The 17,640-nt window shown below is 42.0% G+C and overlaps 1 protein-coding gene and 1 long non-coding RNA gene across 2 annotated transcripts in view; one reads left to right on the top strand and one right to left on the bottom strand.

Annotated features, from left to right (window-relative positions):
* LOC148323723 (uncharacterized) overlaps window positions 1-10,403 on the bottom strand; it is a 41,677-nt gene extending 31,274 nt beyond the window's left edge. Inside the window, exons 1-2 of the long non-coding RNA XR_015846558.1 lie at window positions 10,273-10,403; window positions 8,600-8,659 (exon numbers count right to left, since the gene is read on the bottom strand). This is a non-coding gene — a long non-coding RNA (uncharacterized LOC148323723). The remainder of the gene's footprint in view (window positions 1-8,599; window positions 8,660-10,272) is intronic.
* The window catches only part of kcnh7b (potassium channel, voltage gated eag related subfamily H, member 7b), a 34,125-nt gene that overhangs the window by 3,973 nt on the left and 12,512 nt on the right, over window positions 1-17,640 (top strand). Inside the window, exons 3-8 of the mRNA XM_088315814.1 lie at window positions 5,940-6,095; window positions 9,031-9,468; window positions 10,173-10,384; window positions 13,332-13,757; window positions 16,828-17,227; window positions 17,315-17,515. Of these exons, the coding sequence (XP_088171940.1) occupies window positions 5,940-6,095; window positions 9,031-9,468; window positions 10,173-10,384; window positions 13,332-13,757; window positions 16,828-17,227; window positions 17,315-17,515 (1,833 nt within the window). The remainder of the gene's footprint in view (window positions 1-5,939; window positions 6,096-9,030; window positions 9,469-10,172; window positions 10,385-13,331; window positions 13,758-16,827; window positions 17,228-17,314; window positions 17,516-17,640) is intronic.

Below are 17,640 nucleotides of genomic sequence, written 5' to 3'. Positions count from 1 at the left end.
CTCACGCACACGCGCACACACGGTGCAAAGCACATCAAACTAGATTAGAGCGCGGACCTCACCCAAGGACGAGGTGTTCACAAAAGTGAAAAAAGAAGTTGCTGCTGCCCCCGCATGAAGGGAAAGGGAAATCTGCAATTGGACAGAAAAACTCCCACGAGTTGTCTGTTGAAAAAACGTCTTCACGTGAAACCAGTTTGTGGTGCAGCAAACGGAAAAAAAAAAAAATGTCATCGATTATTCGACTTTTACCACACGACAGTCGACTCTTAAGTCATTTCCCACGACGGATAATAAAGTCAGTGATCTTCATGTACCACGGCAATGACATTCCGTCGCCACGACATTATTCTCTTTATTCCGAGCCGGCGGACCAATGTTCTGCTCAGGTCAAATTACATACTGTTGCTATGTCATTTTCATTCGCTCCTCAGTAAGTGCTGTGGGAAATCCTCAGGAAAACGTGATGTCGGGATTTGCCCAAGCGATGTGATATCGGCGGCAACAAAGCCTTGATTCTTCTCAATGAGCAGGCAAAATGTTAAGCTGCTTAGCGCTTCAAAATCAAAGTAGCACCGCGGACCTCGCAGGCACACCGAGGGAAGCGACATTCTCCCCTTTCACTTCGCTCTGCTGCGGGAAAGGCAAATTTGCAAACTTCTTCCAATGACGATTCATCATCAATGAGATAAATGCTTTCCCTCCATGGCCTTATAAAGCTATCGGATTCCGCCGGGTGTAATAATACTTTGTGCCGCAGCGAGTCTTGACAAAAGGAAGCTGACACCGAGCAGCGGAGAGAAGTTAAATGGATAATGACTACATAACAGCGGCAGCTTAGCTCAGCGCGCTGAATGATTCGGGGCAGGCGGCACGCGTGGGTGCAGCGTTTCAAAGGTGACTTCCCACCGTGGGGGTCGCGAGCCGCGGGGTCTCCGGTAGCGTGGGGCCGCTACACGCCCACACGGAGAGCGGGAGCGAGCGCGAGGTGTGCTGCACGACACTCGCATGCATAACCTGCAAAAACGGCGTATCTATTTTTTATCGGCTTCTGCCCTCGTTTGTACGAAAGAATATACACAGAATTTGTTATTAGGGGGGGGGGCAAGCACAAAGATTGATTTTTGTTTTTTTTCTATTTTTTTGTAGTCGACTATAAATGCCGCTATAAATAATAGTTATTACACAATAGTTACACAATAGGCAAGGAGAGCGCCACTGCCAACTACAGGAGTGGATGTGCAATTACATTTTATTGTCGTACAGTGGCAAAAAAGGAATGTGCCCAAGGTCACACGGGGCGCCCCACTATTTGAGAAGCACTGGTCTACTGTCTGCTTGATAACTAGAAGTCAAAGTCGAAATATCTGCTTGAAAATTCAAAAATGTGTCCTATTTTTTTAACGTCTTCATACACAAAAAAAAAAAAAGATTTGCTTTGAGCTTTGGCCAATGGGCAATTGGATTGGAATGTTCACCCACCGTTATTTTAATCTCCAGGGATGCTTGTATTGGAAGAAGTCATCTAATATTCCCCTTCATACCATCTGTCTTTTTTTTCCCCTCCTAATCAGTTGCTGTGCGCCGGTTTAAATTTTTACCATCCATTCCATTCGGCTTGCCAACATTTGCGCTAAATTAAGCAGAATAAAAGACGTCATGGCAAAATATCATGATTCAATAAACGCGACCACAAACGTGATGTGGATTGAGCTGCTAGTTCTCCCCCGATGGCTGCAGTGACACTGATTGAAGATGAAATTAGGCCAATGTGTGTCGCTGCGAGCGCGTTCGAAATGTCCACAAGGTCCGAAGACTGGATACAAAGTGCTAGCTTGCATGCCCCCCACCCTTCACGCCTGGGGAACGTTGCGTATTGGCTGAAGCAGGACAGCCCTGGACCTGAAACTTGTCAGAACTCAATAAACGAGTCCGATGCGGCCGTAATGTGTAAAAGTCGCGCTATGGGTCCACAACCTTCGTAGAAGAGAAGCAACCGGGAAAAAAACAAGAACCAGGCTTGACGTTATTACTCATGTTTCTACCTGAAGCGGATCAGCTTATGCAGATTAATATGAGACCGCAGTACATCAGTCAAATTGGGGTGGAAGAGTTAAAATGTGAAGTCAAATTCCCAAAACGTTGTCATATCAATCAGCATTTCGCATATTACGCCGCATAAAACACAAACAAAAGTAATTGTTGCCAAATGGAGGACGCGAGGGCCCAATGCAATATTGAAATGAATTCCCAAGCGCGTTGATTATTCATTAAAAGTAGCTAAGTTCAAAGGCAACGGCATTATTTGGGCCTGTGAGTCACTGTCGAAAAGATCGCTTCATGTCGCAGCGGCGTTTTAAATAATTGATCGTGGAAATAGAATCAACAGTAATGAAATGTCCATCATGAAAAGGAAGCCAAGACTTTCTATGCATCCCGTTCACTCAGGCGGGTGGGAAACGCAGTTTTTGTTTGCATGGCTTGGCCTTTGTTGGATTTTGTTTTGTTTTTTTTGTTGCTTGTGTAATCATCAGTGATATGAACCTATCCGGCAGTTGTAAACACAATCAGACTGCAGAATGAATTGATGATCTCATTACTTTCCCGCCCCGCCTACATACAAGGCAGCGCTGTCACCCATTGAGAACAAAAGTATTGAATTTAAACAGATACATTTCAGCAATTATAAGATGACAAGTCAGCATTGCTGATAAGGTTAAAATATTGAATGCAACATCTTCAACGATAATATAAAAAGTTTTCTGTTCACACAGCAGGTTTTTGAGAGGGATCAGTTCAAAACGGTTTCCGCCATTATTGTGGATTTCAAAGTAGTCGATTTCCATCTTTTTTCCATTTGCTTCAGAGTTAAAAAAAAAAAAAAGGTTGGAACTGCTCCAATCCAAAAGGTTCAATCTTGGTTTTAATGGACCCTAAGGTCTCCCAAACAGATGTCGCCATTGAACCGATTGTTACCACCGTCTGAATTGAATGTGACGGACTCATTCGGAACACAGCCACAGCAAAGTTGTAAGCGGGTGTGCACACTTGTGCAATCAAATTACCCGTTATCCAACCTCCTCGAATTATTACCCAACCATCATCTGAGCCGCTTCTCCTGACGAGGGTCGTGGGGGTACTATAGCCGATCCCGGCTGTCTTGGGACAGTAGGCGCCGTTCAACCTGAACTGGTCCGAATTATTTATTTATTTTTAATTCAGTTGTGAGTTGCTTTTTTTGCCTTCCATGTCACGTGGAAGGCGAAAAAAAACAACTCCTTACATCACAAAAACCTGGCATTCCAACAGGGGTGTGTAGACTTTTACAACCCACTAGAACTAGCGGAGCGTTACGTCATGACTTGGAATAATTTTATTTTTTTTAAAAGCCACCCCAATCAGCTGACATCTGTTATTTTAAGAGTACCTGAATTACAGATTGTTGCTTTAAGAATTCATGTTGAAACTCAGCATTTATATTAAATATTCATGAGACATACAAGCCATTAAACACCCCAGGCTTAGATCTTGGAAAAATATGACTTATTGTGAATGAATCGACTTAACGTGGTCATCCATGCACGGTAAGCTGAATCGCGGTTAACGAAATAATAGAACACTCATAAATACGAAGAGAGCGGCGTCTTTTTACCGCATATTACGAGATCAGATCCGCTGCTGATTGTTCAGTTCTCACAGCTCTAAGGAGGCGTCTCTTTGAAGCATTTTGGCAGAGATGACATTCAGCAGGACACCAGATGAGTGGGGACCCCCCGTCGCTAAGCCTTTAAGCACCACTGTTGTTTCCTCTTCTGGTAAGAAAACAAGCGAAAACAATTTCCATTTGGGGCTGCACAATGACGACCATTATTGCATCGGATTCGGTATAATTGTGACTAATAAGCTGCACAGTCAGCCGTGCCGTCTAATAGAAAAGTCATGCATTTTATATTATAAGCGGCTCGTCGACTGGAACACCTTTGTAAATCACGATACACCACAGGCCATTTATTGCGATATAAGCGAAGGGGATTTTTCCGATGCGTAAAGATCGTTATCTTTTGAAGAGTCTCGGTTATCTGAGGTCAATCAAGGGCACGTGGATGCGTTTGTACGGTACACAGCCGACGATATTTTGACATCATCGCAGGGTCATCTACAGTTCGTTCCGACAGATTGCGATTTTTCGAGTTGTGCCACATGCACACGATGGCAAGAAGGTGCTCAGGGAGCATTCGCAACAGTTTTCCCACATGGGCATGACGCTCGTCAAGATTGGGTCCGAGTGTGGTTTTCGTAGGCTGGACTTGTGAATTCATTTGAAAATTAAAACACGTTTGTTTGTTTGTCTTGGAGCCAATGTACGATGTTCAAGTATTTTGAGCCTCATTTTAGACAAAAGTAGTGCTAGGCCAGCATCGCAGTGCCAAGCAACAAAGCTGAAGTGTGTTGAGGAGCTACATTAATTCGTAAAAAGAGATCGTTTACCACAAGTAAGTGCCAATGAACTACGTTGAAGTGAGTTGAAGACTTTCAGTTCGACAAAAGTTGTCGGGCATGTGAACCACAATCACTACACGATCAGCAACTGCAATTTAGAATCACGCCTGAAATGTTGATTGGGGAACACGTCTTTTGGGAAAACGTTTTCATGAGAACGAGCTATCTAGCGACGGGTAAATGAAGCTTCAAATTGGCTTCATTAACCAGTTGTAGTATTTTTGGACGCCACTAGATGGCACTCTCGGTTCAACATTGGGCTGGAAGAACACTGACTTGACATTTTTTTAAAGCGACAGCGCCATCTACAGGACTCAAAAAATACAACAACTGGTTTATGAAGCAAATTTGAAGCTTCATTTTCCCATCACGAGAGCTATCTAATCGCATGTGCAGCTATCGCCAATAACACGCGGTTCCGGACGCAAATGACTAAGCAGAATTGTGGCTCCATCCCAAAAATACTTTGTTAGTGCGCTCGCTTTCAAACCACATTATCATATTGTCAGTGAGGACATCACTTCTGGGAGTTTCGACGGTGAAATCCTTCCAACGCAACTCTGGCATGTAGCGGGAGACCGAGCTTGTTATATTTAGTCAGACAGCAAGTCTCCTGCTAATGAATGCTACTGGCAGGGTGTCTGTTGAGCCCCGAGGAGATTACAGAGAACACTGGTAATATGTGTGTGTGTGTGTGTGGGGGGGGGGGGTGTGTGCGTGTGTGTCCTCCTTGGGTCAGAGAACCAAAACAAGAGAGACAGAGAGCTACAACAAAGTGGAGTTTTAGACGACGATGCTGTTTTTCTTTGAATGATGTCAAGACTTTCAATTATAATTGTTACAGTTACAGTTTAGAAAATCGGATAAATTCACGCAAAACATTTTGCAACACTCGAGCGATGTTGATGCCGTTGTTGTTTTTCGGCTCCAGCGAGTCGATTGGCGGGATGACACGTCGGTCGGCATCCGTAGCCCCTTCGCTTCGCCGGTTGAGAATTGAGGATATTCCGGGTTCAAGTCTAAGTTTAGACGGCGGATGCTTTTCTGCTCCAGTGCCCGGCATGATGCTCACTTGTCGTGATTGTTCCTTTGAGCGCATTGGAGCCTTCGTGATTGGCTCCGCTCGCTTTGTCTGTGATCAATCCTACTCAAGCGCAATCTAATGAGAAGATTTCTAAACGGCATATTGTTTATCGCCTCCCAATATGATCCGGTTTAGATGCATACAAGTGCGGGTGAAGCGCCAAGGGGTTAGCTCAGCTATTTTCACGGGCGCTGACATGCGGGCATTGACCTTTAAATCAGATCAAGTTCTCCTCATTTTTTTTTTTCTCAAAGATCCACAGGAAACCAGAAGGATTTTTTTTTTTCAAGTGAAGGGTAATACATGGGTCAAGTGTTTGATGTCAGCGTTACGCTCTGTTTTTTTTTTTCCTCAGGGTCGGATTTCCAGTGCAACATTCATATCATCCCGGTGAAGAATGAGGAGGGCGTGGTGATGATGTTCATCCTGAATTTTGATTACGTTTTGGACGAGGGGAGTGACAACTCGGCAGAGAAGATAAGCCCCGCGTCGCCCACAAAGTCTGATCAAAGTGAGTAGTCAGTCAACTCTCTCGTGTGTTATAATCCCGGAACACCTTCAAAATATGCCAGCGGAGGCTAAAAATAAGATACAGCGGAACGTTTAAGGTCGAATACAATCTGTTTCGCAGTCCAGGTCTTTTGACCTCGGAAAAACATTGATAATCCGTTCCACGGTCAAACTGTCGCCATCTCCACCCTTTGTGACGTCAAACATTTCAAGGAGGCTTACTAGAGCATCGTCTAGTTGGGAATTCACCTTTTTCTGATTTTTAATGCGAATAGATGCCACAAGAGGGCGCCGTATCACGGCAGTGCAATTAACTCACGTCACAACAAGCAACAGTAAAGACACAAAGCCTAAATTTGAACTACGAAAAAGGCGCTAGCCGCTAACTAGCATGTGCGCTAACAGGTTTGGACATAGTGATCTAATTAACTCGCAATTGCCACTTATTATGATGAAAGGACTAAAGTTTTTATCCGGTCCAAATTTGAAAAACAGCTTAATACGATGGGTCGTATTTTTGGGGAAAGGCGCACGAAAATGGAGCCCATGGCGTAAATTTTGAAAGGCTCCTAAATGTGCAACATCGGGGCCCGGGGGTATTTCACCTTTGAGGTTCCACTGTGAAATGATCTAATTATTTCTTATTTTGCCCCTTTGGACAATATTAAAAGTCTCTCATAAGCATAATGGATGTTATACGAAAATGATTATCTAATTAAAAAAATAAAAAAATCATTAAAATGCCACTGCTTGGTGTCATTGTTTGTTTTTGCTTGCTCTAAAAATATACAGCATAATTGTACTTTTTTTTTTTTTTTATGATCCCACATCAATTATTCACAAAACTCATTACATTATTTATCCTGTTTGCGAATGTTGCATAGAAAAGATGCAAAGTGTGCACACAGGGGAGGAAATGTTGTGCTTATATAGCTAAATCTTGCTTTTCTTAATGATACCATCTGTACATATACGTCTTTCGAGAGCTTCTATAGCGCTCGTTTATTTGTATTTATGAATTTTTGGGGGTATGTCAAGAGGTTTAACGACCAATGATCTCCTTTCCTTCAGCATCTTGTCTCTGACTGAATCTCAGCCGTCGTCCTCATTCAGCGCGAACTCCCTTGGCATTCAGTTTGTGCTGTGCCTTGTGAATGTAAATCTGCGTGCACGCGCGCATGTTGGCGCACGCAAAGCTAACATGACTAATCGCATTTGATTGCTTGTGAGCGCACTTCAGCGAAGGGGATCGGTGGGTTGATGATGGGATGCCTTCTGATGCGATCTGATGCGTTGAGCTTCCACTGAAGGTGTCTTTGGAATTGCATATTAACGTTGTTCCCTAACATTACAATCACTTCGCATACTTTCTCTGAACGGCAGCATATGGGAACATTAAGGATAGGAACGTGCAAAATCAGAAGTAAAGATGATATTGGCGTACTGATTGAACATCCATTGGGTGTACTAAACTGCATCATAAAGCTTTTGTTTTTGTTATATATTGCATTATAAAATAAAAGTAAAACGGCAGATTTAAAGGCAAACGTTAATTTGACGCTTAGGCAATTAATTGCTCATTCAGAAACACATAAAGAAATGAGCGTCTGCCGAAAAGATGACTTCTTTTCCGCCTCAATGCGCAGTAAATTCCATCATAGAAGTTTTTTTTTTACCGTAATTACCTCAGATCAGGGACGCAATTGTTCACACTGCTGAGCCTTTTCAAATTGAGTTGCAGATCTGAATAGCAGCACCTATAGAGTCTATTCGCTTGGATGGATGGAGAGCTAGCTAGCTAGCTTTTAAGGAATAGGTCTGTGCTAGCTAGAGCGAGATAACTTGAAAATTAAGCTATCAAGCGAAGTAGCTATCGTTCTATTCCGTATATTTAATCAAATATAAATATGCCAACATTTCCAAGTTCCTCAGAAATTTCTTCAATATTCAAAACTATATTTTTGGGGTCCAAGGTTCATTCTATACGATGCTAGGGGTTGAAACACGAATGAATAGTTTTGTTGTCAATGATAATGTAATGGAAGTTGAGTCAAAGTTGATTGATTACATGAAAGTTGACATAATTGTTATGGATAGAGAGAGAGATTATAGCTAGCTATCTTTTAAACTATAGCTCTGAGCTTGCAAGAGCTAGATAGATAGCAAGATGATTATTTGGATAGCTAGCTAGCTAACTATTGTTCCAGCTAACTATAAATGTGCGTTTCCAAGTTCCTCAAAATTACTACAGGATTAAAACTGTATTTTGTGGAGGATTATTGAAGCCGTTAGCGTTCTGGTGACGTTGTCATGTCAAAACATTGAAAGTAGCACATCTTCGTCAAAAAATAGCCAATAGGAAATGGCTGGGCAAAAACACACAATGAAGCTGAGAGATGAAGCTCAACATCAAATGACTTTGCCGAGTTCCTTCAAAACCCGCCATTAAAGAATGCAAAGTAGTCATGACCGGTGCACAGACTTGAAAATCGATAAGTCTCTCACCAGGAGTTTCCGAGCTCTGTTAGACGCTCTCAGGGCTGGTGACATCAGCGCGCTTAGGTTCTAGAAACAGATGGAAAGTTATTATTTATGTATGGAAGGAGGATGCTGAGAGAGGGGCGCCACACAAGGGTTGACTTTCATCCTCGTACTATTCTATTGTTAATGAGGAAAACGTTTCACTTAGAAGAGCTCACAAAATTCACATAACTGACTTCACTCAGCATGATAAAAGTAAAAAGCTCAGTCCCTACGCCGCATGATTGTACTTGAATTTTGCTTTGTTAACTGCCTCATCCAAAATGTAAACAATGTAATATCTTTCATATCGTGTGCTCATAAACACAAAATTTCTTAGTGTCAGTTTCGCTTCCCTGGATTAAAATGGAGTTACTCCAGCGCCTTGTAACGTAACACTTCCTGCCCATTTTTAGGGAGTCGATTTTTCCGCTTCCGCCAGGCTGCCTTGAGCCTGATGAATACCAACAAGCAATCGCTTCCACAAGAGGACCCAGATGCTGTGACGGTGGACTCGCCCAAAGACAACGAGGACTCGGTTGCCCTGCAGAGTTTCCCCTCACCCACCAAGAGCATCTGCAGTCCTATGGAGGCCAACGACACCCACGCCCTCATCAGCTCCAGCCACCACTCCTCCCAGGCCAGCGTGGCCCCGGAACCACTCGACCATTCGTCCCCCAAACTGCTGTGGGAGAAGATTTACCAGACAGAGGTGCATCAGTCCTCGACGTCCTTGTCCAATACCTTCCCGAGAGGAAGCGTCACCAGCATGAGGCGGGCGTCCTCTGTCCATGAGATTGAAGGCTACAGTTCCAGTTCCAAAAGCATATTTAGGGACCGTCATACAAATGAAGGTATGGGAGCTATTCACGCAATGGAAACATTGGTTCATTCCCGTTGTGTCCATTCACACACAAAAAAATTTATTAAAATATTAGAGTTGCCCATTCAAATACTCGAGTAATACTGTCTGTCGAGTAATAGTCGCACGACCTAATGATAATTAAACCCTCCTGCTATGTGCACTCGGGTCAATCTGACCTGGTGTGTTAGCAACCAATAATATTAAACACAATGCACATTAAAATATTAAAATCATAATTTTTTAAAGGAATTTATTTTTTTTATAACCGACCCGAAATAGAATAAAATCCTATTTTTTTTTTGTTTCACAGGAATATAAATAAGATCTCTGGGTCAGTTTGACCCAGGCCATATTTAATTACCCAAAAGTGTCTTAAACCTATTAATCATTTTTAGTTGATTACAATAAAACTAATAAGAAATCAATTGGATCTCGACAGGTTGAATTAAGTGTCAAGAATGGAAAAGAAAATTGAATAAATGCATATTCCTTTTTTCTCCTCAACAAAAAGGAAAATGAATAAAGCCGGCGGCATCTTAAATCAAATTAAGATTAAAAAAAATATATAGAATAAAAAAATTAAATATGCGTAGAGACAGAGAGAGTCAGTTTGACCCACAACAAATTTCACTAACTAACTAACCCTAACGCATACAATCTACAAATATATTTTTTTCTTCTTTTGATCTGCAGGTCCATTCAACCACGTCAAGTCCAGCCTGCTCGGCTCCACGTCCGATTCCAACATCAACAAGTACAGCACCATCAACAAGATCCCGCTGATCGCGCTCACCTTCTCGGAAGGAAACGACAAGAAGACTCACTCTCCTCCGACATCGGAGAAAACGATCATCGCGCCAAAGGTCAAAGACAGGACACACAACGTCACAGAAAAAGTGACGCAGGTGAGCCATTCATGATGCATCATTTTGGACGGCCACACATCAACACCACCCGAGTGATCCTTTATTTGAAAAGCTCTTCCATGGTAATTCAGAGATTTTCTGGAAAAAGTCAGGGCCTCTGGCTTAGCGGCGCTTTGTTTGTGGGCTTGGGAAGCTGCCAAAGCCCCAACGGTGGAGCTCTGACATTCACAAAGAGAGAGAGGTCGTTCCTGGAAAGCACAGGAATAATAATGAGTTGAAAAAAACTTTTTGTTTTTTTTAAACTCTAATTCTCATCTCAGTTTATTGCTTTAGGTGAGGTTAATAGACAAAAAATAAAAAATAAAAATGATAATAATTGACTTGCAAGCTAAAGCGCAAGCCCACGGGCAGCCGGGATTTATGGAAGGACATCTAACTTGTTGGACATTCTTGCTGAATTTGTAAGTTTCCTGTTGTGAAAAAAATGAAGAGCCTCTAGTTTCTATGCTTTTTAATTGAACAGAATAACATTTAAAAAAAAAAACATACAATATGACAAATTATTATTTTGTCGTATTGAGTGAAATGTGTGTCTGCATGTGTGTCTGCATGTGTGTGTGCGTGTGTTTGTGTATAGGTGTGAGAGGTGTGAGAGTTTTTTTGTGTGAGGGAGACTGGTTGGGTTTGATAAGCTTACTCATGAGTTTTATATTTTTTTTTGCTAATGGAGATTCTTATTTGTATGGTTTTGGGGAATGTGAGAGATTTTGTGTGAGAGTTTTTTTTTTGGCGCGCACTAAAATTTTTTAGTGATTGATAAATTTGGGATTTTGAGAGATTTTGGGGGTTTGTGAGAGAGTTCTTTGTAACATATTTTTTTGAGCATGAGAGTTTTTTGGTTGGTTAGAATTTTTTTGTTGGCTCAGTTTTTTTGAGTGTTGGAGGCTTTCTTAGAATAAGAGGTTTTTTTGGTGCGTGAGTTTTTTAAGTGAGTGAGTAAGTAGATGTTTGTAATAGTTTTTTTTTGGTGTGTATGCAAGTTTTTTGTTGGCTGAGAGTTTTTGGTGGGTGTTGGTCTTTTTTCTAGAGTGAGAGAGGGGTTTTTATTTTTGGTGTGCACTTAAATTTTTAACGGCTTGAGAAATTTGGGTTTTGGGAGACTTTTTGGAGAGTGTGAGAGTTCCGTGTTACATAAGATTTTTGGGCATGCGAGAGACTTTTTCAGTACGTATCATGACGATAATAAAAATAATAAGATAAATTTAGTATTTTTTTTAATTAAAGATTCGGCAACAGGTGGATTTTTTTTCTGATGTGCCATAGCTATTAAATGACAACACAAAGTAAAGGTAACATTTGTATTGCGCAAGCTTTTGAAGGGCAAACTTCAAAACATAAAAAAATCTACATAACTAAAACCTGATATGCTCAAAATAAAAATCAAGACATTTTTTTTTACATCTGCCTCAAAAATACTTTTAGTGACACATAAAGCCATCTCCGGTTAAATTTTGTTGCCGACCAGCGTGATTATTCCCCCAACGGTACACTTTGGGCCAGCAGCGACGTAATCCTGCTCGGAATGCCACGACCGGTCTCAGCAGGGGAAAGTGTTCATATTCAAACAACAAGCATCCCTCATCTATAAATGAACAAAACCATCATCGTGATTAAACGCACTTCCTCCCCGCTGACCTTAGTTTAGTGTTAGGAGACGCCACCGAGACATGAGCGCTGAGTCTTCCTCTTGGATAATTCATGGCTTGAGCGTACTGTAGGGGAATGTGCAGTGACTAGAAAGACCCCACCGTTGCCCACAGCTTCACTTTTGCACATTCATTTTTTTTTTTTTCATGGCGCAGGAGAGTCTTTGTCATCCACGGCTTATTAGACCAAAAACAGGAGACGGCTCAGGACACTGAATAATTTACGATCCAGTCAGAATGTATTCGTGTGGGGAAATTAAAACTAATGTTTGCTTAGTTTTAGTGCTCGCTCTCACAGGCTACACGATAAAAAAAATAATTAAAAAAATGCTGGATTGTTTTCCTAACCCACTCGTTAGGTAGCTGTGGATTTTGAGCTATTTTCTCGCAAGGTTGGGTGAATTATTTGGAGCCAGCTGATTGGGTGGCAGTTGTGAGAGTGAATATCACCGCGAGTGCAAAACACACGGGATCTAAATGTCAGTGTCGTGTTGTGCAGCCGCAACCAACATTCCGCCTTCATCGCTAATTGTTTTGGGATTGTGGAGCACGTCGAGCGGGAGGGAGCGCCCGTAGTCGTTTCCAAGTCAGCCCATTGTGTGTCGCTAATGTGGACGGCTGCACAGAAGGCTTCATCACTCACATTGGGTTTCCACCATTGATCTTTTTGTCAGAACCTCTGAGGGAGGACAATTAGGCCAAACAAAAGTACCAAAGCTTGCAATTTTATGTTACATTTATAAATTATGTCATATGGAAGAAAGGTACAAATGACATCCGCATGCAAATCTAATAAGATGATTAAATGCTTCGATGATTGCGACGTAGTCGTAGAAATCTGAGTAAAATCAGGGTTCTATTTTTTACTTATTTTTTTAATCATTTGACATGAACACCGTTAAAATGCATATTTTCTTTCGAGAACAAAGTCCAATTTTTATTGAGAATAAAATTAGCTTCAAGCGCAGCTTCATTTTTGCTGAAGAGATCAGAAAAGACAATGAATGACTCAATCCTCTTTCATCCTGCATTTTACGCCGACAGAATACGACGGCTCTGGGTTCATTTTATCTTAACTTTGGGCATGATTGAGGATCTATTTTGAGATGATGAGTTTGATAGCTTGAAAAAATGTATAATTTGTTCTCACTCAATATATTACGTCAATATATTATGTTTTTTTAATTGATTTAGAATCGTTTCAAAGTGTGTTTAAAGACCTTAAAAATTAAACGGGGGATTTCTATACCACAAAAAAACTTTTTTTTTGTCTCCTCCAGGTCTTGTCACTGGGTGCCGACGTTCTGCCAGAGTACAAGCTGCAGACGAACCGCATCGACAAGTTCACCATTCTGCATTACAGCCCGTTCAAAGCGGTGTGGGACTGGCTGATCTTGCTGCTGGTCATCTACACGGCCATCCTGACGCCTTACTCGGCCGCCTTCCTTCTCAACGACCAAGAGGAGCAGAGGAGGCGTGAATGCGGCTACTCGTGCAGCCCTCTCAACGTGGTGGACCTCATCGTGGACATCATGTTCATCATCGACATCCTCATCAACTTCAGGACCACGTACGTGAACCAGAACGAGGAGGTGGTCAGCCACGCGGCCAAGATCGCCATCCATTACTTTAAAGGCTGGTTCCTAATCGACATGGTGGCGGCCATTCCCTTTGACCTGCTTATCTTCGGCTCAGGATCAGATGAGGTTTGTTATCTCTTTCTTTCTCTCTCTCTTTTTTTTAACCTTTTTCCGAAGGGAGTCCAACATGACTCAACGAGTCGCCGTCATCTCTTTATTGAGTCCAGACTTGGGCACCCAGGCCACTACTTAAAGCCTAAGTCTTTCTGTCTCAGCTATGGAAGGATTACTTTAAATTGCATGTTTTTTTTTTTTTGAATGGTCCTCATTCTAGAATCCATTTACTAGGATTAATGGCTTACCAAATGGCAATCATTGATGCATTTATGTGACAAGGGGGCCAACAGCGCCGTGTGCACGGCTTACATGCAGATGTTAGATAGTCATTGGTAGGCTAGCTGCCAGGCTCGCCGGCTTGTTTGATGGCACTTCAGTGCTTGATCGTGCTTTGTAGGCACTCCATTACACTGGAAAAGCTCCTGATTATAAACCATAATCATCTTTTTTTTTTTTGGACCACCGCCGCCGCTGTTACTGCTGAGTCAGCTACGCGAGTCTCCTTAAATCTCAATCGCAGTGTTTGACTTACCCACCGAAAGAAAATGGAATGTTCGTTTTGGAAATAAGCAGAACGCGGCGGCGGCGGGAGACGAATCATTTCTTTTAATGCAAACAGATTATATGGTGGGTGTTTTCATCCGGCGATCCATTTTCTATACAGCTTATCCTCACTCGGGGCACGGGTGAGCTGGAGCCCTTCCCGGCTGACATTCACACTCACGCACGTTTCTGGAACGTCGTGATATTCGTGTGGGACCGAGCCATGCCACAAATAGTGAAAAGAAAAATCATAATAATATATATATATATATATATATATATATATATATATATATATGAAGAGACATTTTGATTTTGATTTTTGGATTGGGTATGAATGTGTTTTTATTAAACACACTTATAATAGTTATAGTGGATTTTTTTTCATTATTAGTTATTTTTTATTTTGTTTTGACTTTTGCTTTTCTGCATTCAGTTACTTTTAATTTGTTTTTAGAGCAGGTTAGTTAGTTTATTAGTTCTTATGTATTCAAAAAGGTGTCGGTTTTGTTTAGTTTTAGTATTAGTTTTAATTATTTATTTATTTATTTGAAAATATTGAGTATCTGTTGAGTGGTTAAAAAAAAGGGAAAAAATGTATTGAGTAATAAAGTAAATAGCAATTCTCAAACCTTCTTTCCTCTGGATGGACATATGTATGATATTAATTGGCAAAACATAAAAGGAAATTTTTGCCACAATTACAATTAGTTTTAGTTATTTTTTATAAACGTAAGACGTCGTCTGTTACTTTTAATTTTTTTGTAAAAGCATTCTTTACTTGTCATTATCTGAAACAACCTTGGTCGTGGGTATCTGTGCGTCTTGCCCAAAGCCATCTGGGCTCGACTGTCTGCCTCTAATGAGGACAAGCTCTATCGAGAACAGATGTAGAAAGCTGTTTATGTTTTGCTTCTTTGGACGTATACAAAGAAAGTGAGGAGCTCTTCCGCATCGACATGATGTAATCCTTGCGCAGATAAATATGAATGAACTCTCGTTACATCTGGCGTGGCTTATGCGTTCAACTCAAAATGTATAGCTGTCATTCCAAAGGCACACAAATTCTGGTCACGATCCGTTGCGGTGCACATACGATATCGTACGTTGGCTGTATTTCACGTTAGTTTAGAAATATGAAATAAGCTCAGTATAATTTTGTTTTGCAGAACCACAATCGCCCTGGCTGCATTTCTTGGAATTAACTCGCACGATATGTTTGTTGCAATTCTGCATAATGGCTATACACAATTCTGTAATGCTTGCTTTGCATTACTACTCATTGCACAACAAAAGTCAGCTCAATGAAGAGCAGCAAAACGAATAGATTGTGGCACGGTGAGGAACTGTGCCGTCGCCTCGTTTCCGTTGTTTATTGGCCCTCTTGGGGAAGGGCTTTTCAGGCGTCAGCACATCGTGGAACCTGGTGACATTATTAGAAGAGCAACAGTTTACATCCTGTACATGCATCGCCTCGCACTACATTGCTAAGTAACGTTTTCTTCGTTGTCAGCAGTCGAGAGATCTGCAAAGCTCACGTGTGGCTGCAGAGCTGGAAAAAGTTTTGTTTAATAATTGGATGGCTTACTGCGGCTTCAATTTTTCTATCGGAAATTGTACAATTGTCTAATCGAGTGAAGGATCTTTTAGTAAGAACAATAAATTGTCATGCCGTTAGAGATTATGTAAGACGTGTCATTATCGTGGCAATGAAAAAAAAAATTATACTTTTTTATTTTCTAATATCATAAAAGCAATATTGTTGGTTAATGTGAATTTCATTTTATTTACTCCCATTCACAAATCATTCAAACATGACATGAGGACAGAAGCGTGTGTCGATTTGAATGAGTAAAATGAACACTTTTGAAAAAAAAAAAGTGTTGATTGTTGTGGGATTTGTTTTCGTCGCCGGCGCAAATCCGGAATGTCACGCGGCGTACATCTGCACAGAAGCGTGTTTAATTAAAAAAAAAAAGTCGGTTTGCGCCGTTGATGGCGTGAACACAGCTGACGCCAATCGCCGCCAATCTAAGCGATTCCTCTCATTTCCTTCAAATGTAGCACCAATTTGCGTAACCGGAGCGTTTTTCCCGCGTGTCAACAGACAACAATGCGTCGTGGCACTCATTAATTACAGAATGAGCTCGTGAGAAGCGCTTCCAACTTGAAAATATCTGGAGACCTGATGTACTCCATTTACTGCATTTCTGCATGTACTGTCAATGAAAATAGAGTCCAGAGTATTTATTAATGATTGCAACTAGTACGCTGGAGCACATTTGTGTGCCATGATAGCTCACCGGGCATGCCACAGGAGATTGGAGAAAAATTATTGATTTCAATATTTTCGGCCATTGTTGTATAGCGGTAGGCCGAACAATGACGTGCTCTTCCACGTATCCCGGTTTTCCTGTCATTTTTGTAATTTCCTGAATTGTGCACACTTTCATTGACCTCCATTTCGGCTTTCGAAAGTCTTCAGCACAGCTTTTTACAAAATCCAACTAAACGGCAACCCTCCACGTGTGTTCAGACGACCACTCTGATTGGCCTGCTGAAGACGGCGAGGCTGCTTCGTCTGGTACGAGTCGCCAGGAAGCTCGACCGCTACTCGGAGTACGGCGCCGCCGTGCTGATGCTCTTAATGTGCATCTTTGCCCTCATCGCCCACTGGCTGGCCTGCATTTGGTACGCCATTGGCAACGTGGAAAAGCCTTACTTGGAGCACAAGATCGGCTGGCTGGACAATCTGGGCGTGTCCATCGGGAAGAAATACAACTACAGCGATCCCAACTCGGGTCCTTCCATCAAGGACAAGTACGTCACCGCACTTTACTTCACCTTCAGCAGTCTAACCAGCGTGGGATTCGGCAACGTTTCGCCAAACACAAACTCGGAGAAGATCTTTTCGATTTGCGTCATGCTGATCGGATGTGAGTACATACACTCGACAGCATCCTTGGGCATCCCGATAAGAGGTTGCCATTTACACTTCACGAAACGCTCCGTGTGTATTGCAGCCCTGATGTACGCCAGCATCTTTGGGAACGTCTCGGCCATCATCCAGAGGTTGTACTCGGGTACGGCACGCTACCACGCGCAAATGTTACGGGTCAAAGAGTTCATCCGTTTTCATCAGATACCCAACCCGCTGAGGCAGAGGCTGGAGGAGTATTTCCAGCACTCCTGGGCCTACACCAACGGCATTGACATGAACACGGTAAATAAAGAAATGCAAATCCATTCGGCACGTTTTCTGCATAAATCTAAAGGCCAAGTGTTTTCTCTTTTGTCTGCTTTGCATTGTGGACTTTTCTTTGGCAAGAGCAGGAGGTGCGTATTCCAT

This window comes from Idiotropiscis lumnitzeri, chromosome 14, assembly GCF_059441095.1.
Source record: "Idiotropiscis lumnitzeri isolate Australia: NSW breed Sydney's pygmy pipehorse chromosome 14, RoL_Ilum_1.0, whole genome shotgun sequence".
In the NCBI taxonomy this organism is placed as follows: domain Eukaryota; kingdom Metazoa; phylum Chordata; class Actinopteri; order Syngnathiformes; family Syngnathidae; genus Idiotropiscis; species Idiotropiscis lumnitzeri.
This window is presented reverse-complemented; position numbering and strand designations above follow the sequence as displayed.